Source organism: Thamnophis sirtalis, unplaced genomic scaffold, assembly GCF_051295495.1.
Source record: "Thamnophis sirtalis isolate CommonGarterSnake01/CBP01778 unplaced genomic scaffold, rThaSir2_p1.2 scaffold_2, whole genome shotgun sequence".
Classification (NCBI taxonomy): Eukaryota; Metazoa; Chordata; class Lepidosauria; order Squamata; family Natricidae; genus Thamnophis; species Thamnophis sirtalis.
In genome coordinates, this window is record NW_028261382.1 from 11,439,598 (window position 1) to 11,462,873 (window position 23,276).

Sequence of the window (23,276 nt, forward strand, 5' to 3'; positions counted from 1 at the left end):
CCTTCAACTATTGAACAACATAGGCACTTTCACCAAACGGGCATCCTCGAAACGTGCCAGACTACAACTCCCATAATGCTTAGCAAGCACTGCTGTGTAGGCTGAACATTTCCAGAACTACGATCCAACATGATTGGAAGGGGCAAGTTTAAAGACAGCTGCAGTAGATCAAGGTTTCTTGACACTGGAAGGAGCTCCATCTGGAAACAAATAGCATCTGGGATCGCTGTCATTACATCCCAGACAGAAAACAGAATAAAAATAGTAACAAACATTTGTCTATTATCCAGAATTTTCACCCGCCTCCCCCACGCCCCCCTCAAGCTGAAATTCAAATGGCGCATGAGGACTTCTTAATGGGAACTTCTCAACGGCAGAAAATAAAATTTGGATTCGGGCTTAAATTTAAAAAAATGTGGAAACATTGCCATGATGTTGAGAAATCAATGACAAATTAGTCCGAGAGACTGTACAGCATCATTTGAATGTCTCTGCTCACAGCACCCAAGCCAAGAAGCCAGGTTTGCCAAGCAAAAAGCCATCTAGCAAATCTGATTTCTGATATTTAGATATTTGTTTGGCCAGGGATAAAGGAGAAGTGAGTTATATCTGACTTGGGAAATGCAGTAAATGCAAATATTAAAAAGTTCTTCCTGCACTGTATTTTTTTTGGGAAGATATTTTTTACAGGATCCGTGGTCCTATAAACACATGGTTGGAGCAATAGGGGCTATTTTCATTCCCCCCTCTCCTGCTAAGATACGTGCTTGACGGCTGCTGAGCTAATGTCCCTAGCATGATAGGCCTCTCTATGCAAGCTCCAGCTATTTGCACGCACTGGCTCAGAAAAAGTCAATCCAAAATCAACATTATGCAAAATATGTAAAAGTAACAAGTACTTTGCCTCAATTCCTTTTTAACTGCATCCTATGTCAAAAATGGTTCCTTTAAGGCTTGAAGCGAGTGCAAGGAATTTGATTCCCCCCCCAAATTGAAGTTAAATTTTACATTTACCGAAAATAGTTTGTCGTGAAAGTGACTGCCTGTGAAGGCTCCTGGTTTGGGGCTGAAAAGCAAAAGCAGAAGCAGTATGCTCCATCCCATAGTTGGGTAGACTAGGTTGCCCTGATAGACTGGTGCCACCAGAAAAAAGCACTTAATCTCTCCCCTGGAATAGCTGACAAAGTAAGGAGAGCCCGTGGCTTAGAGGTTAATACATCCACCCAATATGCAAGTAACCTGGGTTTGAATCTGAGAAGGGTATAGCTAGCTGATGAGAGCTAAATAGCTTGAAATAGATCTATATTAGATCTTACTTTATTTGTTTGTTGCGAAAGCAGCTGCCTGAGAAGGCTCCTGGATTGGGGCTGAAAGGTGAAAGCAGAGGCAGTACCCTGTTTCCCTGAAAAGAAGATCTTCCTGGATAATAAGCCCAATTGGACTTTTGAGCGCATGTGCTAAAATAAATCCTCCCCCCACAAATAAGCCCTCTCCAAAAATATTGCAACACAGCAGCAGCCATGAGGTGACCACTTTCGCTGCTGAGGAAAGATCTTTCCTCAGTGTTATTTTTGAAGGTGAATTCCTGCATTCTCGTCCAAAATAGGTCCAGGTAGTGGCCCAAATATAAAGCACTACTTTAATAAGATTCTTTCATTCAGTTCTATGTTGTTGGAATCAAGATGAAGATCGTAGCGTGGCTACAAGGAAAAAAAATAGGACATTAGAAGAGGTAGACTATCCTAGACTTCTTTTATACAGGCTATTGCTTGGCAGAGAGATGGCGAGAAGAAAAAGGAGGATATTAGAAAGAAAATTGGGTGGTTCCTATCAGTGTTGAGTTTAAAATGTGCTCACCATGTAACTCCCAAGAGATATTGCCAAGGGAATACAACCTTCAACTGGAAAAGTGTTTTTGATCATGACAATCTGGTCTACCCAAATATGGGATGGAGCATACTGTGTTTTCCCAAAAATAAGACAGGGTTTTATTTTCTTTTGACCCCCGAAATAAGCACTTGGCCTTATTTTTGGGGAGGTCTTATTATTTTTGAGGTGCAGGAGGCAGAGGCAAGCGTGGTCACCTCCTGGCTGCTGCTGTGTTGCAATATTTTCTGGGAGGGTTTATTTTGGGGGAAGGCTTATTTTTGGGGAAGGGCTTTGTTGTGACTCAGCAGATGTCTGCTGTGAGTCTTTTTGGGATACAAGATTCAGTATGCAGCGGGGGCTTGTTAGAGGCAGGTTTGGAGATAAAAGGACGGATGCTGCCACGCCCTAGTCGCAGGAGTCAATGTTCCTTCGTGGGTTTCTTGGTTCGTACAACATTGCTTGTTACACTTGGATAAGTGCTTTGGTGTTTCATGTAACCCTGATTCGTGGAGACTTTGGAAGAAGTGCATTGCTTGTAAGAGTGTTTTGTATTCTGTTATCTGCTTGAAAGAGACTGTATTTCTGTTATTTTTGGGCTCGAAGCCAGTTTGAACTGAGAACTGATAAGAAAGACTTCCTTTTAAGTTTGTCTGCTTGCGTTTGTTAAGAGCCGTGAAGGGGGGACAGAACAGGCTTATTTTGGGGGGGAGGGCTTATTTTAGTGCATGCTCTCAAAAGCCTGATTGTGTTTATCATCTGGGGAGGTCTTATTTTCGGGGAAACGGGGTAAATATTGGTTGTATTTTGCTTAGAGAAATAAAGAGGTGTGAAATTGTAAATAGGTGGTGTATTGTTTGCATGATCCTAGAAATTCACCCAGCAGATCCAGGGCTATTGTTGTCACTGGAGATAACCAGCTTCAGGGAGCAATAACTGTTAAAAAAACCATTTTCCATGATGGATGGAAGAAAGATGATTGCATCTCGAAAGAAGGAGGCCCAGCTGTGCTGCTGTCTCCCAATGACCCTTTGTTACAAATAGTGAGATGCCTTGGCTAAGAATGCCTTGTATGGTGATTAATCAATAACAAATGTTAAAACTTCATCAGCAGCAGGGGAGGTTAGGAACAATAAACAGAGGGAAAGATCACAATATAAAAGAATCCTAAAATACTTCTGGGGTGGGGGAAAAAACACCCAACAACATTTCTGTCCCCTCTCTGGAAAAAGCTTGGTTGATTTATTGTCTTGCTACTCGTGCCCAGCTATCAGCTGACAACAGTTATTAGAGATGCAAGCATCTAATATATTTTTTTGTTCCCTTAAATAGCGAAAACACACAACTGAAAGGGATGTTTTGAAGACAAGCCCTTTTCCCTATGAAGAAATCCAGGATTTTCCATTAAATATGTAGCAATGAATTGGGAACTGGGAAGAAGTCAACTCTTACATCCACTGCTAAGAATAGAGTAGATTGAAAATAAAAGAATAGGCTGCCAGCTACTACAGCTGTAAGACTTAACCTCTGCAAAGAAGACATGTCTTTACAAACCCATCCTGAAGATTGGGATTTTTTCTGGGCGAATTTATCCCTTTTTGTAAGGGCTAAGTACACCTTTTTAAATTTTTCGTTTCTCCTAATTGGAGAAGACTTGACATCTTCCAACAAAGACGCCTTCATTGAATCCTAAAAAATTGCTATTTTGACCATGTTACTAATGTTCCAAGAGTCTCTCCTGCAAATTACATATAATTGTGGCAAGCAGAAGACTCCAATATGCAGGCCATACACTTTGTATGGAGAATAGCAATAGCACATAGACTTATATACCACTTCACAGTGCTTCACAGCCAGAGGTGGGTTCCTACCAGTTCGCACCTATTCGGTAGAACCGGTTCGTCAAATCTACCATACCGGTTAGAAGAGGTTCCACCAGTGGACCCGGAAAGCAGGCCACACCTACAGAAGAGGTTCCAAAAATTTTTGAAACCCACCACTTGTCCTTGGATATGATTATTCTACAGTATCATGCTCATATTTATAAAACTCAGTGCCTCTGTGAAAGGGTAAGGATGACTGCTGCGTTTGTGGTGCAATCAGAACATTGCGTGTGTTGAAGTTGTTTTAACGCAAACCAAAGATGCCTTTTAAAAAACAAGTTTACATCATATTCTTATGCATGCCAGTGCTGTGCGTGAGGTAATTTAAGGTGGTTCTGACAAATGTCGTCGGCATCTTCATATCCGGTCACATCGGCGGCAAGCCACTCCCATCCGGTCACATGGGCGGCAAGCCACTCCCACAAAGGAGGCCACACCCACAGAATAGGTTCAAACAATTTTTGAAACCCACCACTGTTCACAGCCCTCTCTTAAGAGGTTTACAGAGTCGGCCTATTGCCTCCAACAATCTGGGTCCTCATTTTACTGGCCTAGGAAGGATAGAAGGCTGAGTCAACCTTCAGCCGGTCTGGATTGAACTGCTGGCGGTTGGCAGAATTAGCCTACAATACTGCATTCTGACTAATGTGTCCCAGGGCTCTATAATCGAATAATCAAATTTGCAACATGGCAATGAGATGAACTCCCTTGATGCAAAATGATCAAGAGGATGCCCTTAAAATACATGGCAAAGAATGTTTGTAGATGACTTAAAGACCTTAACTATCACATGGGAAAAGGCTGAGGTATTTGCCACAAACTGAAAATACTTGCTGCTTGATATACTACACAGCAAGGGAGAATCTAATGCTAATACTAATAGGAGATACCTTCCTACATTGCCATTTTGTGAGAGTGTTAACACTCTCTAAGGGCATTCAATCCATTGTCTCCCAAATCCACAGGCAAGGAGTTAACTTAGAACAATTAAGAGCTGTCACAGTGGTTAGAGTGCAGTACTGCAGGCTACTTCTGCTGATCACTGGCTGCCAGCAGTTTGGCAGATGGAATCTCACTAGGCTCAAGGTTGATTCAGCCTTCCAGCCTTCTGAGGGGGATAAAATGAGGACCCAGATTGTTGTGGGCAATATGCTGACTCTGTAAACTGCTTAGAGGGGGCTGTAAAGCACTGTGAAGCAGTATATAAGTCTAATTGCTATTGCTAGGTGGGAAGGAAGGAAAGAAGGAAGGAAAGAAGGTTATAAAGCATTGTGAAGCAGTATATAAGTCTAAGTGCTATTGCTAAGTGAGAAGGAAGGGAGGGAGGGAGGGAGGGAGGGAGGGAGGGCTGTAGTGGGTCAATGGTTAGAATGCAGTATTGCAGTCTACCAACTACCAACAGTTCGATTCTCACCAGCTTGAGGATGATGGCCTTCCATCCTTCCGAAGGGGGTAAAATGAGGACCCAGATTGTTGTGGGCAATATGCTGACTCTGTAAACTGCTTAGAGAGGGCTGTAAAGTACTGTGAAGCAGTATATAAGTCTAATTGCTATTGCTAGGTGGGAAGGAAGGAAGGAAGGAAGGAAGGAAGGAAGGAAGGAAGGAAGGAAGGAAGGAAGGAAGGAAGGGCTGTAGTAGGGCCGTGGTTAGAATGCAGTATTGCAGGCTACAAACTACCAGCAGTTCGATTCTCACCAGCTTGAGGATGACGGCCTTCCATCCTTCCAAGGTGGGTAAAATGAGGACCCAGATTGTTGGGGGCACTAGGCTGACTCTGTAAACAGCTTAGAGAGGGTTGTAAACCACTGGGAAGCAGTATATAAGTCTAAGTGCTATTGCTATTGCTAATACAACTTGGGTTTGAATGTCTCCTTTTCCCTCTTATGTGTTTTCAACTGAGAATCCAAAGAAACAATAACTTTACTTCTACTAACAATGAAACTTTGAGAACTTATTTTACTTACAAGCAGTTATGCCAGCAAACATCTCTGCAAATCTTGGATCTCTTTCCTGGGTGAAGATGGTGTCCGGCTTTTCCACTGCTTTCCCCCCCTCATGAACATTAGATTGTATACTTGGAACCGGCACCTAATTGCAAAAGGCAGAGAGAAGGAAATCACAATTTACTTGATGGCTAAATTTCCACCCAATTTAGTTAGAAACAAGTCCTTGTTCCCCCAATTTGCTTTCTGCAACAGACATATTTCATTTTTTGTGCTGCTCTTATTGTTCCTTGGGCCGTAAGCATGCTGGCTTGGTAGTTTGCAACAGTAATGAAGTTGTTGCTTGAATGGGATGGGTCCAGCTAAAGTGGCCTGCGGTTGAGGTGGGAGGGAGACACCAAGTGAACAGTGGCAGAAGACAAACACAAGACCTCAGAAGCATTCCCACGTTCACTCATCTCGAGGGGCTTCTAGGTAGAAAGATTCTGCAGAATTTGGAGAGAACATTCTACAGGAGTTGACAATTTGGGATGGAAACAAATGACAGGAGAAAAAAAACACAGACTCTGATCAGGGGTGTTTTTATAAGGTAAAGATAAAGGTTCCCCTCGCACATATGTGCTAGTCATTCCCAAGCCCAGGGGGTGGTGCTCATCTCCGTTTCAAAGCTGAAGAACCAGCGCTGTCCGAAGACGTCTCCGTGGTCATGTGGCATGAATTGAAGGCGCACGGAACGCTGTTACCTTCCCACCAAAGCTGGTCCCTATTTTTCTACTTGCATTTTTACCTGCTTCCGAACTGCTAGGTTGGCAGAAGCTGGGACAAGTAACAGGAGTTCACTCCATTACGCGGCGCTAGGGATTTGAACTGCTGGCCTTTCTGATCGACAAGCTCAGCGTCTTAGCCACTGAGCCACCGCATCCCACTTTTATATAGCACCTTAAACCCCACAAGAGTGAAAACAAACTAGAATTTCACAAGAAAACTGGGAATATGCCTTTGTTTTTGTCCCTTTCCTGGGAGAAGATGACATCAGACACAAAACCAGGCAGAAAATCTTGAAGGATCAGGCAAAAGAGTCACCTGGGCCAGCATTCCGGGCCACCATGAATATTAAAGAAGCTAACAAACTTCTCCCAATCATACTGAAGGTGTGGGAAATCACTAAAAGTCCTCTCTTCTGTGAATTAATCTGCCCCTCTTTTAAAGGTATTGACAAACCTCCTGGTGGCAAATTGCTTGGTTTGGCTATGGATTAGTTTAAAGAAGCCAAGGTTAGATTAAGATTAAGATTAAGATTTAATTTATTTGTATGCCGCCCTTCTCCGGGAGGGACTCAGGGCGGCGAACAACTCAAAAGGGGAAAGGGGATACAAACACAATACACGTAATTAAAATACACAAGAGTCATACAGCCATACAAGTCGAGAGGGGAGGGGAACTCATCAACCCCAGGCCTGCCGGCACAGCCAGGTTTTGACAGCTTTCCGGAAGGCCTGGAGAGGGGTGAGGGTCCGAATCTCCGCGGGGAGTTCATTCCAAAGGGCCGGAGCTGCAACAGAGAAGGCCCTCCCCCGGGTGGTAGCCAGATGGCATTGGCTGGTAGACGGAACCCGGAGGAGGCCGACCCTGTGCGATCTAACGGGTCTGTGGGAGGTAATTGGCAGCAGGCGGTCTCTCAAGTACCCAGGTCCAATACCATGAAGGGCTTTATAAGTTACGACTAGCACTTTGAAGCGTATCCGGAGACCGATTGGTAACCAGTGCAGCTCGCGGAGGATAGGTGTAACGTGGGTGTACCGAGGTGCACCCACAATCGCTTGCGTGGCTGCATTCTGGATGAGTTGTAGTCTCCGAATACTCTTCAAAGGCTGCCCCATGTAGAGTGCATTGCAGTAGTCCAGTCTTGAGGTCACGAGGGCATGAGTGACTGTCGCGAGTGCCTCCCGGTTCAGGTAGGGGCGCAACTGGTGCACCAGGCGAACCTGGGCAAATGCCCCCCTGGTCACAGCCGACAGGTTAGTTCAGCAGGGGCCTCTTACCTGAGTTAAGTCATAGGAGGAAAGTCCATCTCTCTGGTGTACTTCCAATTCAGCTTGTTGCTGCTGAAGCTGCCTGAAAGGAAATGAGAAGAACAGTGGTAATAAATTCCTTTGAGATTGTCTTGGAGGAGGACTTGGGTTGTCCTGCCAATTTGGCAATCGAAAACTAAGATGCCAATCAAGTCATTCTAAAGCTTCACTGAGCTTAGTAAGAACAGAGTAAATAAAGCCTACAGATCACAGTCCAATTAGTAAAACCTCAAAGAAAAAGTTATGAGTTCACATTTGTAGCCACTTCATAGAAAACGGACACCTCCAATCCAGTAGAGAGATGTTGAAATCCATCCAAACTAACTCTAGAAGTCATTTAAATGCAGGGCAGGTAGAAACTTGGTCCAGCAACAAGGGCTTTGAGAGAATAACAGCAAGACTTTAATCCAAAGTCTGTAAAAATAGTTTATACGCTGTGTATGTATCTAATCGCGGCAATTAATTTGGTAGGTTTCAATTTATAACTGATCAGTTAATCAAATGGCTAAGGCAACTCTGAAAAAAATATTTTATCACTCATATATCCAAGGAGATCAAAATGGCACAGTCTCGCTTTTCCCCCTTGTTTTCCACAACACATCTAAAGGTAAAGGTTCCCCGTGCACATATGTGCTAGTCATTCCTGACTCTAAGGAGTGGAGCTCATCTCCGTTTCAAAGCCAAAGAGCCAGGGCTGACCGAAGACGTCTCCGTGATCATGCGGCTGACAGGACTAAACACCGAAGGTGCATGGAACGCTATTTCCTTTCCACCAAAGGTGGTTCCTATTTTTCTACTTGCATTTTTATGTGCTTTCGAACTGCTAGGTTGGCAGAAGTTGGGACAAGTAAAGGGAGCTCACTCCGTTACATGGCAGTAGGTATTCGAACCACCTAACTGCCAACTTTTCTGATTGACAAGCTCAGAGTCTTAGCCACTGAGCCACCACGTCCCTACAACATATCCAGATCAGGCTAGATCAGTCACTGTTTGAAAGACTAAGTACAAAGTCTAGCGGAACTTTCGGCCTTTCAACAAATGCCGGACATTCACTTGTTACACACAAACGCCATAGATAAATGCCTTCACTGCATTTCTGACCCAATGTTGACTATTAGCACTTAGAACCATCCCAAAATACTGAAAGGATCTCGTTTTGTGTGGGAGGGAACGCAAAGGGAAGAAACAGGAGAGCTGCTCAGTTTCAAAACTAATAGACCCTGGAAAGGTTGTGTGTATGTAGGAAGACAAATGCTGCAGATTCTCCTTTTCAACATACAAAGAGATGTTAAACGCCAATGTTTTACTTCTGAGCTTGGATGGCTAAGCCCAAAACAAACTTTTGCAGGGAAGAAACATGAACATTTGAACTTAGGATTTAGTTGTTTTTCCACACAGAAACCAGATTTGGAAAGCTGATGGCCTCAAGCCAAGTGTCAGTATCAAATAAACACAATTGTGAGGATAACTACCAGTGTCCTTATAGCTCTCTATTTAAAAACCAAACCAAACCCTAAATAGCTTCATATATGTCAAGTCTCTTTTGTTTCTTGTTCACACCTTCATACTTCTGGAGTGATATTTAGCCTTGCTTTCTATTTATACAATCTGAAGTCTTTTGAACTGTAGTTATTTTGACTATTTTTTTTTACTTATAAAGACCTATGCAGTCTGAAAGGCTTGCTCTTGGATTAATGCAGATGGGTGCAGCCAGAAGGGACAAGCCTGATTACCCCAAACAGGAATTATCTATTTGAGAAATGTTTCTATCTTTATTCTCCCTCTTTGACGGATAGTGTTTCATTGGGAAAACCTCATTAGCTAAATATTTAAATGTCATTAGACTTGCTATACATTAAAATTATGGATTTGAGCCTACATATAATTGTGGCCGCAAGAATAACTTATGCACAATTTTGGAAATCCACTACCATACCGTCGGAAGATGCTATAATTAAAAAAGATCTATGAATGTGCAGAAATGGACAGAATGACGGGTTGGCTGAGGGACAAAGGAGAAATGGAACATTATCTTAGCTGGAACCTATGGTATATGTGGGCCAGGAGAACAGCAGGGACTTAAAACGGGGAAAGTTAAATAGCAGTTGTTAACAATGGGAACTAAAAGTGAACATGGGTATTGTAAGAGATCCCTGAATTTTGTAATGAGAAGACGTGGCTTAGAGACCTAACAATGAGGAAGGGAAAAAAAGTTGGGCTGTGAATGACTGTCACCGCGGGGGGGGGGGGGTGTATGTTTAAAATTGTATTTGTATTTGTATGTTTTACTCTTAAAAAAATGTATAACTAATAAAGATTACTTTAAAAAAAATTATGGAAAGGATAAAGCTTTACAACTCCAATCAATTTCTAATTACCATTGGAGTGGGCTCCCTTGTAAAATCTGGTCCAGCAATTAACAGATCTTACCTATTTCTTTCAATGGCATTCCTTCATCAAAGGACACTATTTTAATTTTTTTCACAATACCTTTGACATAGCAGAGCCTTAAGGAGAATGAAAAATGTGGGTTATCACAGTTATCCACAGGGGTGGGTTGCTAATCCCGTTCCAACCGGTTCGGTTGGAACGGGGCCGGCGGCGTCCTCGTGCACGCGCGCAGTTCACGCATGCGTCTTAGTGCCTGCGCGATGCTCCAGCTGCTCGCGGAGACTCACGCAGGCGCTGTATGTGCCATCCAGCTGCTCGTGGAGAATCGCGCAGGCACTGTATGTGCCATGCGCCTGCGTGGACGCGCAGAAGCTTTCAAAGACCGGTAAGGAGCGCGGGCGGGCGGGTGGGCCCTTCGCCGTTCTCGGAAGTTACTTACTTCCAGGTTCGCCGACCAAAAGGTTCGCGGGGACCGCCGCGAACCGGTTGAAACTCAACCCTGGTTATCCAGCAGGGACAGAAGTGGTATTCAGCAGGTTCTGACCGGTTCTAGGGAACTGGTAGTGTGTTTGTTTGTTTATTGGATTTATATGCTGCCCTTCTCCCAAAGGACTCAGGGCGGCATGCAACATAAAAAAAAACCCCACATATTACAAAAGTTAAAAAGGAAATTAAATAAAGTATCCAAAAACAAACCCAATTAATATTAACAATAAAAAATTTAAAATTGGATTAAAATTAAAAATTAAATTATTAATTAAATTAATAGTGAAAATTTTGAGTAGTTCGGAGAACTGGTAAATACCACCTCTGGCTGGCCCTGCCCCCATCTATTCTCTGCCTCCCGAGTCCCAGCTGATCGGGAGGAAATGGAGATTTTGCAGTATCCTTCACCTGGAATGGGGTGGGAATGGAGATTTTACAGAATCCTTCCCCTGGAGTGGGGAGGGAATGGGGATTTTGCAGTATCCTTCCCCTGTAATGGGGAAGGAATGTGGATTTTGCAGTATCCTTCCCCTGGAATGGGGAGGGAATGGGGATTTTGCAGTATGCTTCCCCTGGAGTGGGGTGGGAATGGAGATTTTACAGAATCCTTCCCCTGGAGTGGGGTGGGAATGGAGATTTTACTGAATCCTTCCCCTGGAGTGGGGAGGGAATGGGGATTTTGCAGTATGCTTCCCCTGGAGTGGGGTGGGAATGGAGATTTTACAGAATCCTTCCCCTGGAGTGGGGGGGGGGAATGGAGATTTTACTGAATCCTTCCCCTGGAGTGGGGAGGGAATGGGGATTTTGCAGTATCCTTCCCCTGGAGTGGGGAGGGAATGGAGATTTTACAGTATCCTTCTCCTGCCATGCCCACCAAACTACACCATGCCCACACAACCAGTAGTAAAAAAAAATTGAATCCCACCCCTGAGCAGGGAGCATAACTGCCTTACAGTGGGCTTTATGGAGTATGGGAGAGATATAGTTATCTATATCTATATCGGGGACCGCCGCGAACCGCCTGAAACCCACCCCTGCTACAGATGTACTGCAGCTTTCTAAAACTAGCCATAAAGGCTTTCTCACACAATTTATGGCTCCTTTAGAAAAGAGCAACAATAAGGCATTAGCCCATAGCAGCCTACCCCCATATTAGGGAAGGACGCTTACCTTGTTTTGCTAAGTCAACTGAGGATAAATATGACAGAATCCCAAGAAGGATTAAACATTCAATTTCTTTTCAAGTGCAATGCTATAGATGCAACCTTGAAAGGGAAAATTCCTTGCTCAGTGTCAACATAAGTAATTTATTGGCCCAAATAAATGACTTTTTTTATTTTTAGGTCGGCCTAAAGACTTCTGGCTGAACAGAAGTTTGTTTATGAGCCATAGATCCTCCTGCCTCTAACATCTGACCGGGCAGAATAGACATTTATTCATTATCCATGTTTTGGTTCCTCTCTGGACCACATTCAACTCTAAGATAATCTACTGATCGTATCAACAAAACATTAGAATAGCATTCCGGAAAAGTGCGCGTGTTGTTCTAACTGCAGGCCCTCAAACTTGGTGGAAAAAAAAGTGAAACGAATGAGTTTTAGGAGAAATGGAGAAGGGAAAGCCACAAGGCTTAACCATCTACCTTCAGAGTGATGAAATATATGACTTTGATTAGTCATTTCCACGTGAAGAAATTTTTATTCTATAGGGGCAACCCCAAGGAAATCCTGTTCCTTGTGGGTCACGCGATTACCGTCAGATAAAATTGAGATTTTAAACATTAATATATTGAAGGGCTATGGCTATGCACTGGTTGGAATGCAGTACTGCAGGCTAATTCTGCCGACTGCCGGCAGTTCGATCCTGACTGGCTCAAGGTTGACTCAGCCTTCCATCCTTCTGAGGTCAGTAAAATAAGGACCCAGATTGTTGGGGGCAAGAGGCTGACTCTGTAAACCACTTAGAGAGGGCTGTAAAGCACTGTAAAGCGGTATATAAGTCTAAATGTTATTGCTATTGCTATGTTAAAGCTACAAAGAGACCTAGATTTTCTCAAGATCCCCCAGAGAATGTAACACAGAGCACAAAATCTTTCCCATATTATAAAAATGTGTTTTCAGACCAAAGAAATATTGTTCCCTTATCCAGTGGTGGGTTTAAAAATTGTTCGAACCTACTTTGTGGGAGTGGCTTGCCACCCATGTGACTGGATGGGAGTGGCTTGCCGCCCATGTGACCGGATGGGAGTGGCTTGCCACCCAGGTGACCGGATATGAAGATGCCGACGACACTTATCAGAACCACCTTAAATTACCTCACACACAGCACTGGCATGCATAAGAATATGATGTAAACTTGTTTTTTAAAAGGCATCTTTGGTTTGCGTTAAAACAACTTCAACACACGCAATGTTCTGATTGCACCACAAACGCAGTAGTCATCCTTACCTTTCACAGAGGCACTGAGTTTTATAAATATGAGCATGACAGTGTAGAATAATCATATCCAAGGACCAGTGGTGGGTTTCAAAAAAGTTTGGAACCTCTTCTGTAGGTGTGGCCTGCTTTCCGGGTCCACTGGTGGAACCTCTTCTAACCGGTTCAGTAGATTTGATGAACTGGTTCTACCGAATAGGTGCAAACTGGTAGGAACCCACCTCTGCCCTTATCCCACGCTTCCTTATCACACACACCATCATCGTTCATTCATCAGGCATTATAAGCTTATGCCACAAATATTTTAGGTCTTTGGAAGGCTGAAATATTTGTTTTTGAATTTTGCTAGGAATAAATTTAATATTTCCCCCTTACGTTCTCTTGAAAAATAAAGCATTTTCAAAACCGCTTCTAGATCTTCCCAAACCAAGAGAACCAAACCAAATTTTTCAGGGTCCAAATTGGGCCATCCATCCTCTAGAATTTTGAGAAGTTTTCCAAAAAGCTCCATAGTAGCTTTGTGAAACAAAGTCAGTTCCTTAAACCGATATTGGAGAAAGAAACTAAAGCAAGTGCCCTTAGAATCATGGTTTAATTCTGTCCTTTTCTTTGTCTGGGCAAGTGAACGAGTTTTCTAACAAATAACTGAAGAGTGGCCAATTGGCATTTTAATTTTTTTTCCAAGTGATATTTTGCCTTGGCAAATCCCAGGCGTTCCTAGACAAAACGGGAGTCAAGTCTCCTTCAAGTCAAGTTTGTCCCTAGAAACTATATCCATGATTTTTTTCTTGGCAATTGTATGAAAGGAGTTTGTTCTGCTGTCTTCCAAAGTGTCTGTTTCAACTTCTACACTGAAGCTTTTCACTTTCTTGGGGATGTTTCACCTCGGTCCGGGATGGCGAACCTATGCTATGTGTCCCAGAGGTAGCACACAGAGCCCACTCTGTGGGCATGTGCACCATCGCCAGCTGCTCTTCTGGTTTCCAGCCGTCGGCCAGCTGGTCTTCGTGGGCACCAGAGTGCCAGAAAACATCCTGAAAATGGTCAGAAAAAGAACAAAAAACAGGCCGTTTTTCAGCTCTTATGTTGGCCGTTTTCCGGACCATTTTTCTTTACAGGCGCCAGAGTGGCCAGCTGGTCTTTGTGCGCACCAACGCACAAAAAACCCAGCCTGAAAACAGCATAAACACTGCCTGAAAATGGCTCCAAAATGGACTGAAAACGCCTCCCAAAATGGCCTGAAAATGGCCAAAACCCAGCCAAAAAACAGGCATGTGTGCACCAGCCAAATGATTTTTGGTTTTTCGGCACTCCAGCGCACGTACACACACAATGCATGCCCATTCTGGTTTGGGTAGTCAGTGCCGAAAAGGTTCGCCATCACTGACCTAGGTATTAACCATAACTGTCAAGTTCCAGATATGGTTGGTGTAGGGAATAAGGAAGGTGACCTTCATAGAGATAGGGAAAGTGGGCTGAAACGTTTTTTAGGTCCATAGCGATGACGTAACATTTGGAAGAGGAGTTGCAGGCAGATTCTTCCTTAATTCACCAGATATAAAAAGGCAAGGAGATGTCGATGGATATTCTCAATCATCCAGGTCAGGGTGTCCAAAGTTGTTGTTTTTTTTTTTTTTCCAAAAGGCAACTGGACTTCCTGTTTTTTTCCTTGAAAATGTTTCGCTTCTCAGTGAAGCAGGTTCTTGGATGAGAAACAAAATGGGTTCAAGGGAAAAGACCCAAGAAAGTCCAGTTGCCTTTGGAAAAAAAAAACACCTTTGGGATGGTTTTGGGAAGATCTGAGGTGGCGCAGTGGTTAAATGCAGCACTGCAGGCTACTTCAGCTGACTGCAGTTCTGCAGTCCGGCTGTTCAAATCTCACCGGCTCAGGGTTGACTCAGCCTTCCATCCTTCCGAGGTGGGTAAAATGAGGACCCGGATTGTTGTTGGGGGCAATATGCTGACTCTGTAAACCGCTTAGGGAGGGCTGAAAGCCCTATGAAGCGGTATATAAGTCTAACTGCTATTGCTATTGCTATTTGGACAGGGCTGTCAAATTCCCGGCCTGTGGACCGGATGTGTCATGTGCTGACCATGTCCACGTCCCAGTTTAGCGAAGGGGGCAAAAGTCCCGATATACATCAAGTGATGCTGCCATGACGACGTGAGTTAGACACCTTTGGGTTAGCAGGTGTGGAGTATCTGTTCACAATTGCAGATCGAGAGAATATCTCCAAACTAAATTCCTGGGTCCAGCACACTTTTAAGCACAGAGACCCAGGGGAATCCAGTCAACCACAAGCCAGAGTTGATTGCTATGTTGTGTTTGAATTGGCTCAGACAAACTCACTCTTGTAATACGGGTGAAAAAAAAAAAGTCAAGAAGGCAGCCAACCCATGTGGTCACACAACACTCATGGGGTCTCGACACGGTTGTGTGGTTGGACCTACTACTTTGATTGTTTTTATTCCCCCCCCCTTACCCCACCCCAAGCAGACACTCCAGAGGTGGTATTCAGCAGGTTCTGACCAGTTCAGGAGAACCGGTGGCGGAAATTTTGGGTAGTTCAGAGAACCGGTAAATGCCACCTCTGGCTGGCCCCGCCCCCATCTATTCTCTGCCTCCCGAGTCCCAGCTGATCGGGAAGGAATGGGGATTTTGCAGTAACCTTCCCCTGCCATGCCCACCAAGCCACATCCACAGAACCAGTAGTAAATTTTTTTGAATCCCACCACTGTGACACCCCTGCCTATGTGCACACTAATTCTTAGGATCTGTTGTGTAATTTTGTGCTCAAAGCACACACAGACACATACACACACACAGAGAGAAGGTAACATGAAAATGAAGCCCTCATTCTAAAACAAAACTACTTTTGAGAAAGGAAGGCATTCCTTAGCGTTTAAAGGACGCACTTGACATTCGTGTTGGTGCAGATGATATACTCAATCTCATCCGAATAGGGGTTCTGAAATGTAAAGCTGCTGGTCCTGATTAACATCCATTCCCGGTTCTTGGTACGAAAGCGATACATCACGGAGAGCACTTGGCCTTTCAGCTTCACCACCTGCAGAATCATTGTAAAGACGAAGGAAAAGGAGATCATCCTTCCAGTCCAAAGAGGAAGTTTACAGAATAGCCAAATAAACCACCTTTATAAGCAAGGGAACAGGGATGGGCTGCTGGGGTTTACAGGGGTTTGGGAGAACCTCTAGCTAAGATTCTGTGCAGTCCGGAGAACCCCCAAATCCCACTGCTGGCTGGCCCCACCCTCCCCTCCCCTCCCAGGAGTCCCCATGTGGCCCGTTTTGGATGCAGGCAAGTGCAGGGTGCGTGCAGAGGCTTGTGGAGGGTGAAAAACAGGCCTGCCAGAGATTTAGGAGTTTCCAGCCTCCAGAGGGCCTCCAGAGCCTGTGGAGACCATTTTCACCCTGCCGGAGGCTTAAACAAAGCCTCCGGAGCCTGGGGAGGGCAACCCCCACCCCAGCCATGGTGCAGGAACCCGAATAGGCCATGCCCACTACGGCCACGCCCACCCAGCAACCGGGCAGGGAACTCCTTGCTAAAGTTTTTGAAGCCCACCCCTGGCAGGGAGATCCTCACCTGATGAGGTTAGCGACTTTTATCCTTCTATGTGACTTTTAGGAAGGTCACATTAGGACATTTGGGGCTTAAGTTGTGGCTGTTAAGTCAAGCACTACTTGTAGTAGTATTTCCACTATGGGTAGTGCTATCTTAGAAGAGATACAGCAAGTGTATCTCTTCTTTTGTCAGCAAATATCTTAAATATGCTGTGTCACTACGGAACACTGTTTTTCATATTTTAGAATGGATAAGTTAAAAGCTGGAGGCAAGTCACGGAACTTGTACACTAGCCCATTAATATTCAGCCTTTCAGTAGGAAAACAAGGAAGTGCTGAGTTTCAGGAAAGGACCAAAGCGATCTAACCTGCAGCTAAATATGGCAAGGAAAGCAGCTGGAATGAGGGCCTGGTAACCCGCCAAAGCGATTTGTCAAAAGGCACGCTGGATAAATCAAAATGGATTTGTCTTAGCATGACACAAATTCCAATTTCTCCTCTGAAACGATGGAGCTCAGGGTAGAATTGGTTCCACATGCTCTTGAGCTCTTTCGGTTTGAATTATTTGCCGAGTTAAAATAATTTTGGAGAGCTAGACATTTATTACTACCAGTTGTAAGAAAGTTTAAAAATAATCCGATATCTATAAATCATCGATTGGGATTTTCCAAATGCATGGCTTGACAGCTTAAGAGAAATTGGAAATTGGCAGAATAACATTTGCTGGCTTGGACTGCGTGGGTTACAGGCATTTTAATAGCTTTGGTATTGTTAAACATGAGATGAAAGGTGAACAACTAGGAATGGTGTATTGAACACATTTTTACAACTAAAAAAGACCTGAACTTAAAGTTCTAACATGCAAAATAAAGAGAACACTATAGTAATACTTTGCATTCAAATTATGATTTGTAACAGAATTTCTGCATGCAATTAGCAGCTTAGGGGAGTATTAGAGAATATAATTTTGTGCTTCCGTATAGTTCTAGGATTCAACATGAGCACAAAGAGCATATCTACCTAGGTACACCCACGTTACACCTATCCTCCGCGAGCTGCACTGGCTTCCCATTGGTCTCCGGACACATTTCAAGGTGCTAGTCGTTACTTTTAAAGCCCTACATGGTTTAGGACCTGGCTACCTGAGAGACCGCCTCCTGCCATTCACCTCCCAGAGACCTGTAAGATCGCACAGACTAGACCGCCTCTGGTTTCCATCTGCCGGTCAATGTCGGCTGGCGACTCCCCGGGGGAGGGCCTTCTCTGTAGTGGCTCCGGCCCTATGGAACAATCTCTCTGTGGAGATCCAGACCCTTACTAGTCTTCCGGCCTTCCGGAAAATGATTAAGACCTGGCTGTTCCGGCAGGCCTGGGGCTGTTGATTTATCCAACCCCATTCTGAGCTATGAATGTTGTGAATTTTAATGTCTGTTTTTTAATTTTTATATGTTCCCCACTCCTGCTTTATCTGTAAGCCACCCTGAGACTCTCGAGAGTGGGCGGCATACAAATCCTAATAAACATAAACAAGCAAACATAAACAGAACATAGAAAAACAGTTGGAAGGGACCTTGGAGGTCTTTTAGTCCAACCCCCTGCTTGAGCAGGAGATCCTATACTATTTTGGACAAGTTGTTGTCCAGTTTGTTTTTAAAAGCCTCCAGTGATGGAGCATCCACAACTTCTGGAAGGCAAGCTATTCCATTGGTTAATTGCTCTCACCGTTAGGAAATTTCTCCTTAGTTCTAGGTTGCTTCTCTCCTTGGTTAGTATCCATCCATCGTTTCTTGTCTTGCCTTCTGGTGCTTTGGAAAATAGTTTGACCTCTTTGTAGCAGCCCCTCAAATATTGGAACACTGCTATCATATCTCCCCTGGTCCTTCTTTTCAGGTGGCGCAGTGGTTAAATGCAGCACTGCAGGCTACTGCTAGATCAGCAGGTCAGCGGTTCAAATCTCACCGGCTCAGGGTTGACTCAGCCTTCCATCCTTCCGAGGTGGGTAAAATGAGGACCCAGATTGTTGGGGGCAATATGCTGACTCTCTGTAAACCGCTTAGAGAGGCCTGAAAGGCCTATGAAGCGGTATATAAGTCTACTGCTATTGCTATTGCTATTGCTATTAGACTAGGTAAGGTAAAGGTTCCCTTGCACATATGTGCTAGTAATTTCTGGATCTAGGGGGTGGTGCTCATCTCTGTTTCTAAGCTGAAGAGCCAGCATTGTCCAATGATGTCTCCATGGTCATGTGGCCAACATGACTAAATGCAGAAGGTGCATGGAGTGCTGTTGTGGCCCAGCAGGAGCCGTTGGAGCTGCCACCAGACTTCGATAGCAAGGGGCCCTATGAGTCAGTTCTGGAGGATGTGGGGGACCCTGGACAGGGTTCCGACTCTGAGCAGGGCACAGAGAGGCTGGTTGGCCACCAGGAGGTGCCTGAGCTTGGACCAGTGGGGAGGAGACAAGGGAGTGTGATCCTGATGTCAGCAGTGAGTTGTTCCTGGATGCTCGGCACTGGACAGCTAATAGGCGTAAGGAACAGTTGTGCAGTTACAGGAGGTAATTGCACTCAGCTGCTGGTAATTAGGCTCCTCTCCAGACTATAAAAGGAATGCTTGTGCACATGCCCCTTTTGCAGAAGTCAATGCATTAACGAATGTTGGAGAACAGTACTGTGAGCCTGGCAGGCTGGATTGCTGCCACAGCTTATCTGTGTTGGATTGCTGCCAAGGCTTATCTGTGCCGGTTTGCTGCCAAGGACCTGTCTGTATGTTAATAAATTCCGTAAAGTATCTTTGACTCGGAGTTTGTTGGTGTGGGACGAGGGGGTTCAGAACAGAGCGCTATTACCTTCCCACCAAGGTGGTTCCTTTTTTTCTACTTTTTAGGTGCTTTCCAACCGCCACGTTGGCAGAAGCTGGGACAAGTAACGGAAGCTCACCCCGTTCTGTGGTGCTAGGGATTCAAACCACTGAACTGCCGACCTTTCTGATCAACAAGCACAGCATCTTAGCCACTGAGCTCTTTTTTCATTAGACTAGACATAACCAATTCCTCTAACTGTCCTTTGTATCTTTTAGCCTCCAGTTCCCTAATCATTCTTGTTGCTCTTCTCTGTGTTCTTTCTAGTCTCAACATTTTTTTTATACTGGATGCAGTAAGCGTGGGGTTACTAATGAACTCAAGATTAACAAACTAAAATTATTTTACATTAAAAATAATTATTTATGCTCTATTACATATTTGCCTGCTATTATTATCTTATGCCTGATTTCACATTGGGATGAAGGTTATAAAGAGACTGTATGAATAAAAAGGACGTTACCTGCTGGAAACTTTCTCTTAAATGGCTTTGATCTTCTGGATGGCAGAATTCTAAAATATCTTTCCCCAAAAGATCCTGTTAAGCAAACCACAAAAGGAGAAGAAAAAACCCACACCAGTTTTTTAAAAAATGTTACAAATTGCCAGAGGAATAGTTTACTAACAATGAATTCACTAAGTTTTTAAAAATAATTTTTAGTGCTACTTATAGAAAAAAAAATAAGTAAAGCTGCAATAATTTGTTTGCAAATCTGTCAGATGAATACAGCATCTTAAGACGTGACTTGCAAAACAATACCAGAGATAAGGATAATTATGTTCAGATGCTAAATGTATCTACCACACAACTGAATCAACCACAGTTTTTCACTTTACATTCGAAATTTTCACTTTTTGCATGGAAAAGAGCCAATAAGACTAACATAAGATATATATTTATAGAAGATACATGATTTAATGAAAAAGGAATGTTATTTAAGACATTTAAGGCTCAATCTTCCTTCCTTCCTTCCTTCCTTCCTTCCTTCCTTCCTTCCTTCCTTCCTTCCTTCCTTTCCTTCACTCCCTCCCTCCCTCCCCCCCTCTCCCTTGAGAACCCAGCCCTCCATTTCTAGCTCTGGATCTCTTTAAAAAAATATTCAGAGGCAAACTCTGAATATTTGGCGACTTAGGCAAAAAGAATGAACAGACCTGCGGCTGATAGCCAATAACACTGATGCATCTTGGATCCACAAAGGTAATTATTCCATCTGAGCTATGCCTGGATAAGAATTCTGTGGGGACTGACATTCCATTCATATCCATGCACACCGGCGAACTGGTCACCTGAGAAACATAATTTACACATGCTTTATTGCATAAAAATGGCTGGGGGTGGGGGGGGGAAGTCATCAAAATACAGTTTATAAGAAAGGATTTTATTGGCGCTTGTGGAAGAAAACTGCATAACAGTTTATAACCGGATGCAACATTGAAGAGAAGATCGAATGGTATGGATCGCAAATGGGAACAACTCAGAGGTGGTATTCAGCCAGTTCTGAAAGATTCTGGGGAACCTGTAGCGGAAATTTTGAGTAGTTCAGAGAATCAGCAAATAGGCTGGCCATGCCCCTACTGCCCCCCAGCTGATCTTCTTTTGTTGCCCTGCACAGGAGGACGGAGCTGGAAAGCAGGTTAGTGGGGTGGGGAGGGAATGGGGATTTTGCAGATCCTTCCCCTGCTACGCCCACAAATCCATGCCACACCCAAAAAGCCACGCCCACAGAACCAATAGTAAAAAAATATTGGATCCCACCATTAGAACAATCATTCAAGCAATCAGAGAGGACAAAGGAAGGTCTGGCATCCAAGACCATTTAAATAATATTAAAAAAAGGCCAGGCTGTGTTTCCAAACTGCTCAAAACCACCAGAACACCGGAAGCAAAAGATTAAAAATACTAAGGAACTCCATTCAGTGCGAATAATTCTGCTGAAAAGCAGACCCCAAACTGCCTGAATGCACCTGCAAACAGGATTGAACATTTCCCAGAAAGCTGCTGCAGAGGAATACGGTCATTGGGATAAAAATCTATGGGTTAGATTAGAAAGGAGCGCCTATTATGAAGAGTTTTTCAGCAGCAGCCCAACTTTTTGGCAGCAGGGAGCGAGATCTTGGCTAGCCGAGAAAGCCATGCGAGCACGGAGGGTATTATGACGAAATGGGCTCTGAATCAGAGTGATCTTGTGTGAACTCTTCTCTCAACCCCCACAGTGTGCCAGATGCACTTCTCAAGCAAAGAAGCACGTCCCACCATGCTCAATGTTCTCCCCGAGAACTGAACCCGGGTCAACCAGTTCACCCTAAGGAAGGAGAAGGGCTCGGGCTTCCAGCTGGATTATGTACTTCCTGGGGAGAGAAGAGTTCATCAAGTACGCTCTTCCTGATTTCTTTGCGGTGACGTTTCCCTGGCTGTTGACCTCCCAGCGTGGCGTGGGCCAAAGCCTTTTGGTTCTCTACATATCGCGAAGAATCCTTCGGAACCGCAGTCTTATTTTGACAGCTGCACCATTAGCAGATTATGTGTTCTTCCTCTCCCCATTTCTGCAACCCCTAAGTAATGTTTGGCTTTCGTACTTAAGGCATAAAGATGTCTGCAGTGCCAAGACCACACTTTGCCTCTTCAAGAAAGTTGGCGACATAGCAATAGCAATAGCAGTTAGACTTATATACCGCTTCATAGGGCTTTCAGCCCTCTCTAAGCGGTTTACAGAGTCAGCATATCGCCCCCAACAACAATCCGGGTCCTCATTTTACCCACCTCGGAAGGATGGAAGGCTGAGTCAACCCTGAGCCGGTGAGATTTGAACAGCCGAACTGCAGAACTGCAGTCAGCTGAAGTAGCCTGCAGTGCTGCATTTAACCACTGTGCCACCTCGGCTCTATAGAAAACCAAACGAGAATGAAGACTCCAAAGCACACTTCCAGTGTCAAGGACTTTATGTGAGCATATCTACCTTTAACAGTATCCAGGAAAAAAACCAATGTATCCTGTTTTCCTGAAAATAAAACCTCCCCAGATAATAAGCCCAATTGGGTTTTGAGCGCATGAGCTCAAAATAAGCCCTCCCCTAAAATATGTAAATGTATACGCAGCCTGTCCCTGCAATTTTTAGGGGGGGAAGGGAGAACATGCCCCACGCACCCTGCATTCACCTGCCATCCACACGAAATGGCCTCACGGAAGCTGCTCCCACAAACCCTAACTCCTGCGCCCCTTCTCTTAGTGGAGGCCGCCAAAAGAGTGGCAGGCCCAGCGACATTAGGGCTGGCAAGAATGTGCCTGAAATAGAGATGGAAATTCCGGCCTTCTCTGGATCAGCTGATCCATGAGCCAAGGTTAAGGGGGCACTTCAAAAATAATAAGACCTCCCTGAAAATAAGGCCAAATGCTTATTTGGGGGGGGGGGGTCAAAAGAAAATAAGACCCTGTCGTATGTAAAATAAGCCCTCTGGCTTTGTCCCTGAAAAGTTATCACTCCTATTATTGCCCAATGACCCTAATCTGTGTGTATGGACTCAACCTGTGATGTGGAACCTCATGTTCTGGTCAAAACAAAGATCAATGATCATCACAAGGCAAGGATCAGGACAAGGCCCTCTTGATGTTGCTTCCAGAAGTTGTGGGTGCTCCATCACTGGAGGTTTTCAAGAAGAGCTGGGCCGTCATTTTTTCTAGAAGAGTATAGGGTCTCCTGCCATGGGCTGGGAGTTGGACTAGAAAACCCCCAAGTTCCCTTCCAACCCTATTATTCTC

The 23,276-nt window shown here is 44.3% G+C and overlaps 1 protein-coding gene across 1 annotated transcript in view; it reads right to left on the reverse strand.

The window, feature by feature from the left end:
• ARNT2 (aryl hydrocarbon receptor nuclear translocator 2) overlaps positions 1–23,276 on the reverse strand; it is a 129,986-nt gene that overhangs the window by 11,798 nt on the left and 94,912 nt on the right. Inside the window, exons 10-14 of the mRNA XM_087704276.1 lie at positions 20,672–20,806; positions 19,983–20,057; positions 15,995–16,146; positions 7,737–7,809; positions 5,716–5,839 (exon numbers count right to left, since the gene is read on the reverse strand). Of these exons, the coding sequence (XP_087560402.1) occupies positions 5,716–5,839; positions 7,737–7,809; positions 15,995–16,146; positions 19,983–20,057; positions 20,672–20,806 (559 nt within the window). The remainder of the gene's footprint in view (positions 1–5,715; positions 5,840–7,736; positions 7,810–15,994; positions 16,147–19,982; positions 20,058–20,671; positions 20,807–23,276) is intronic.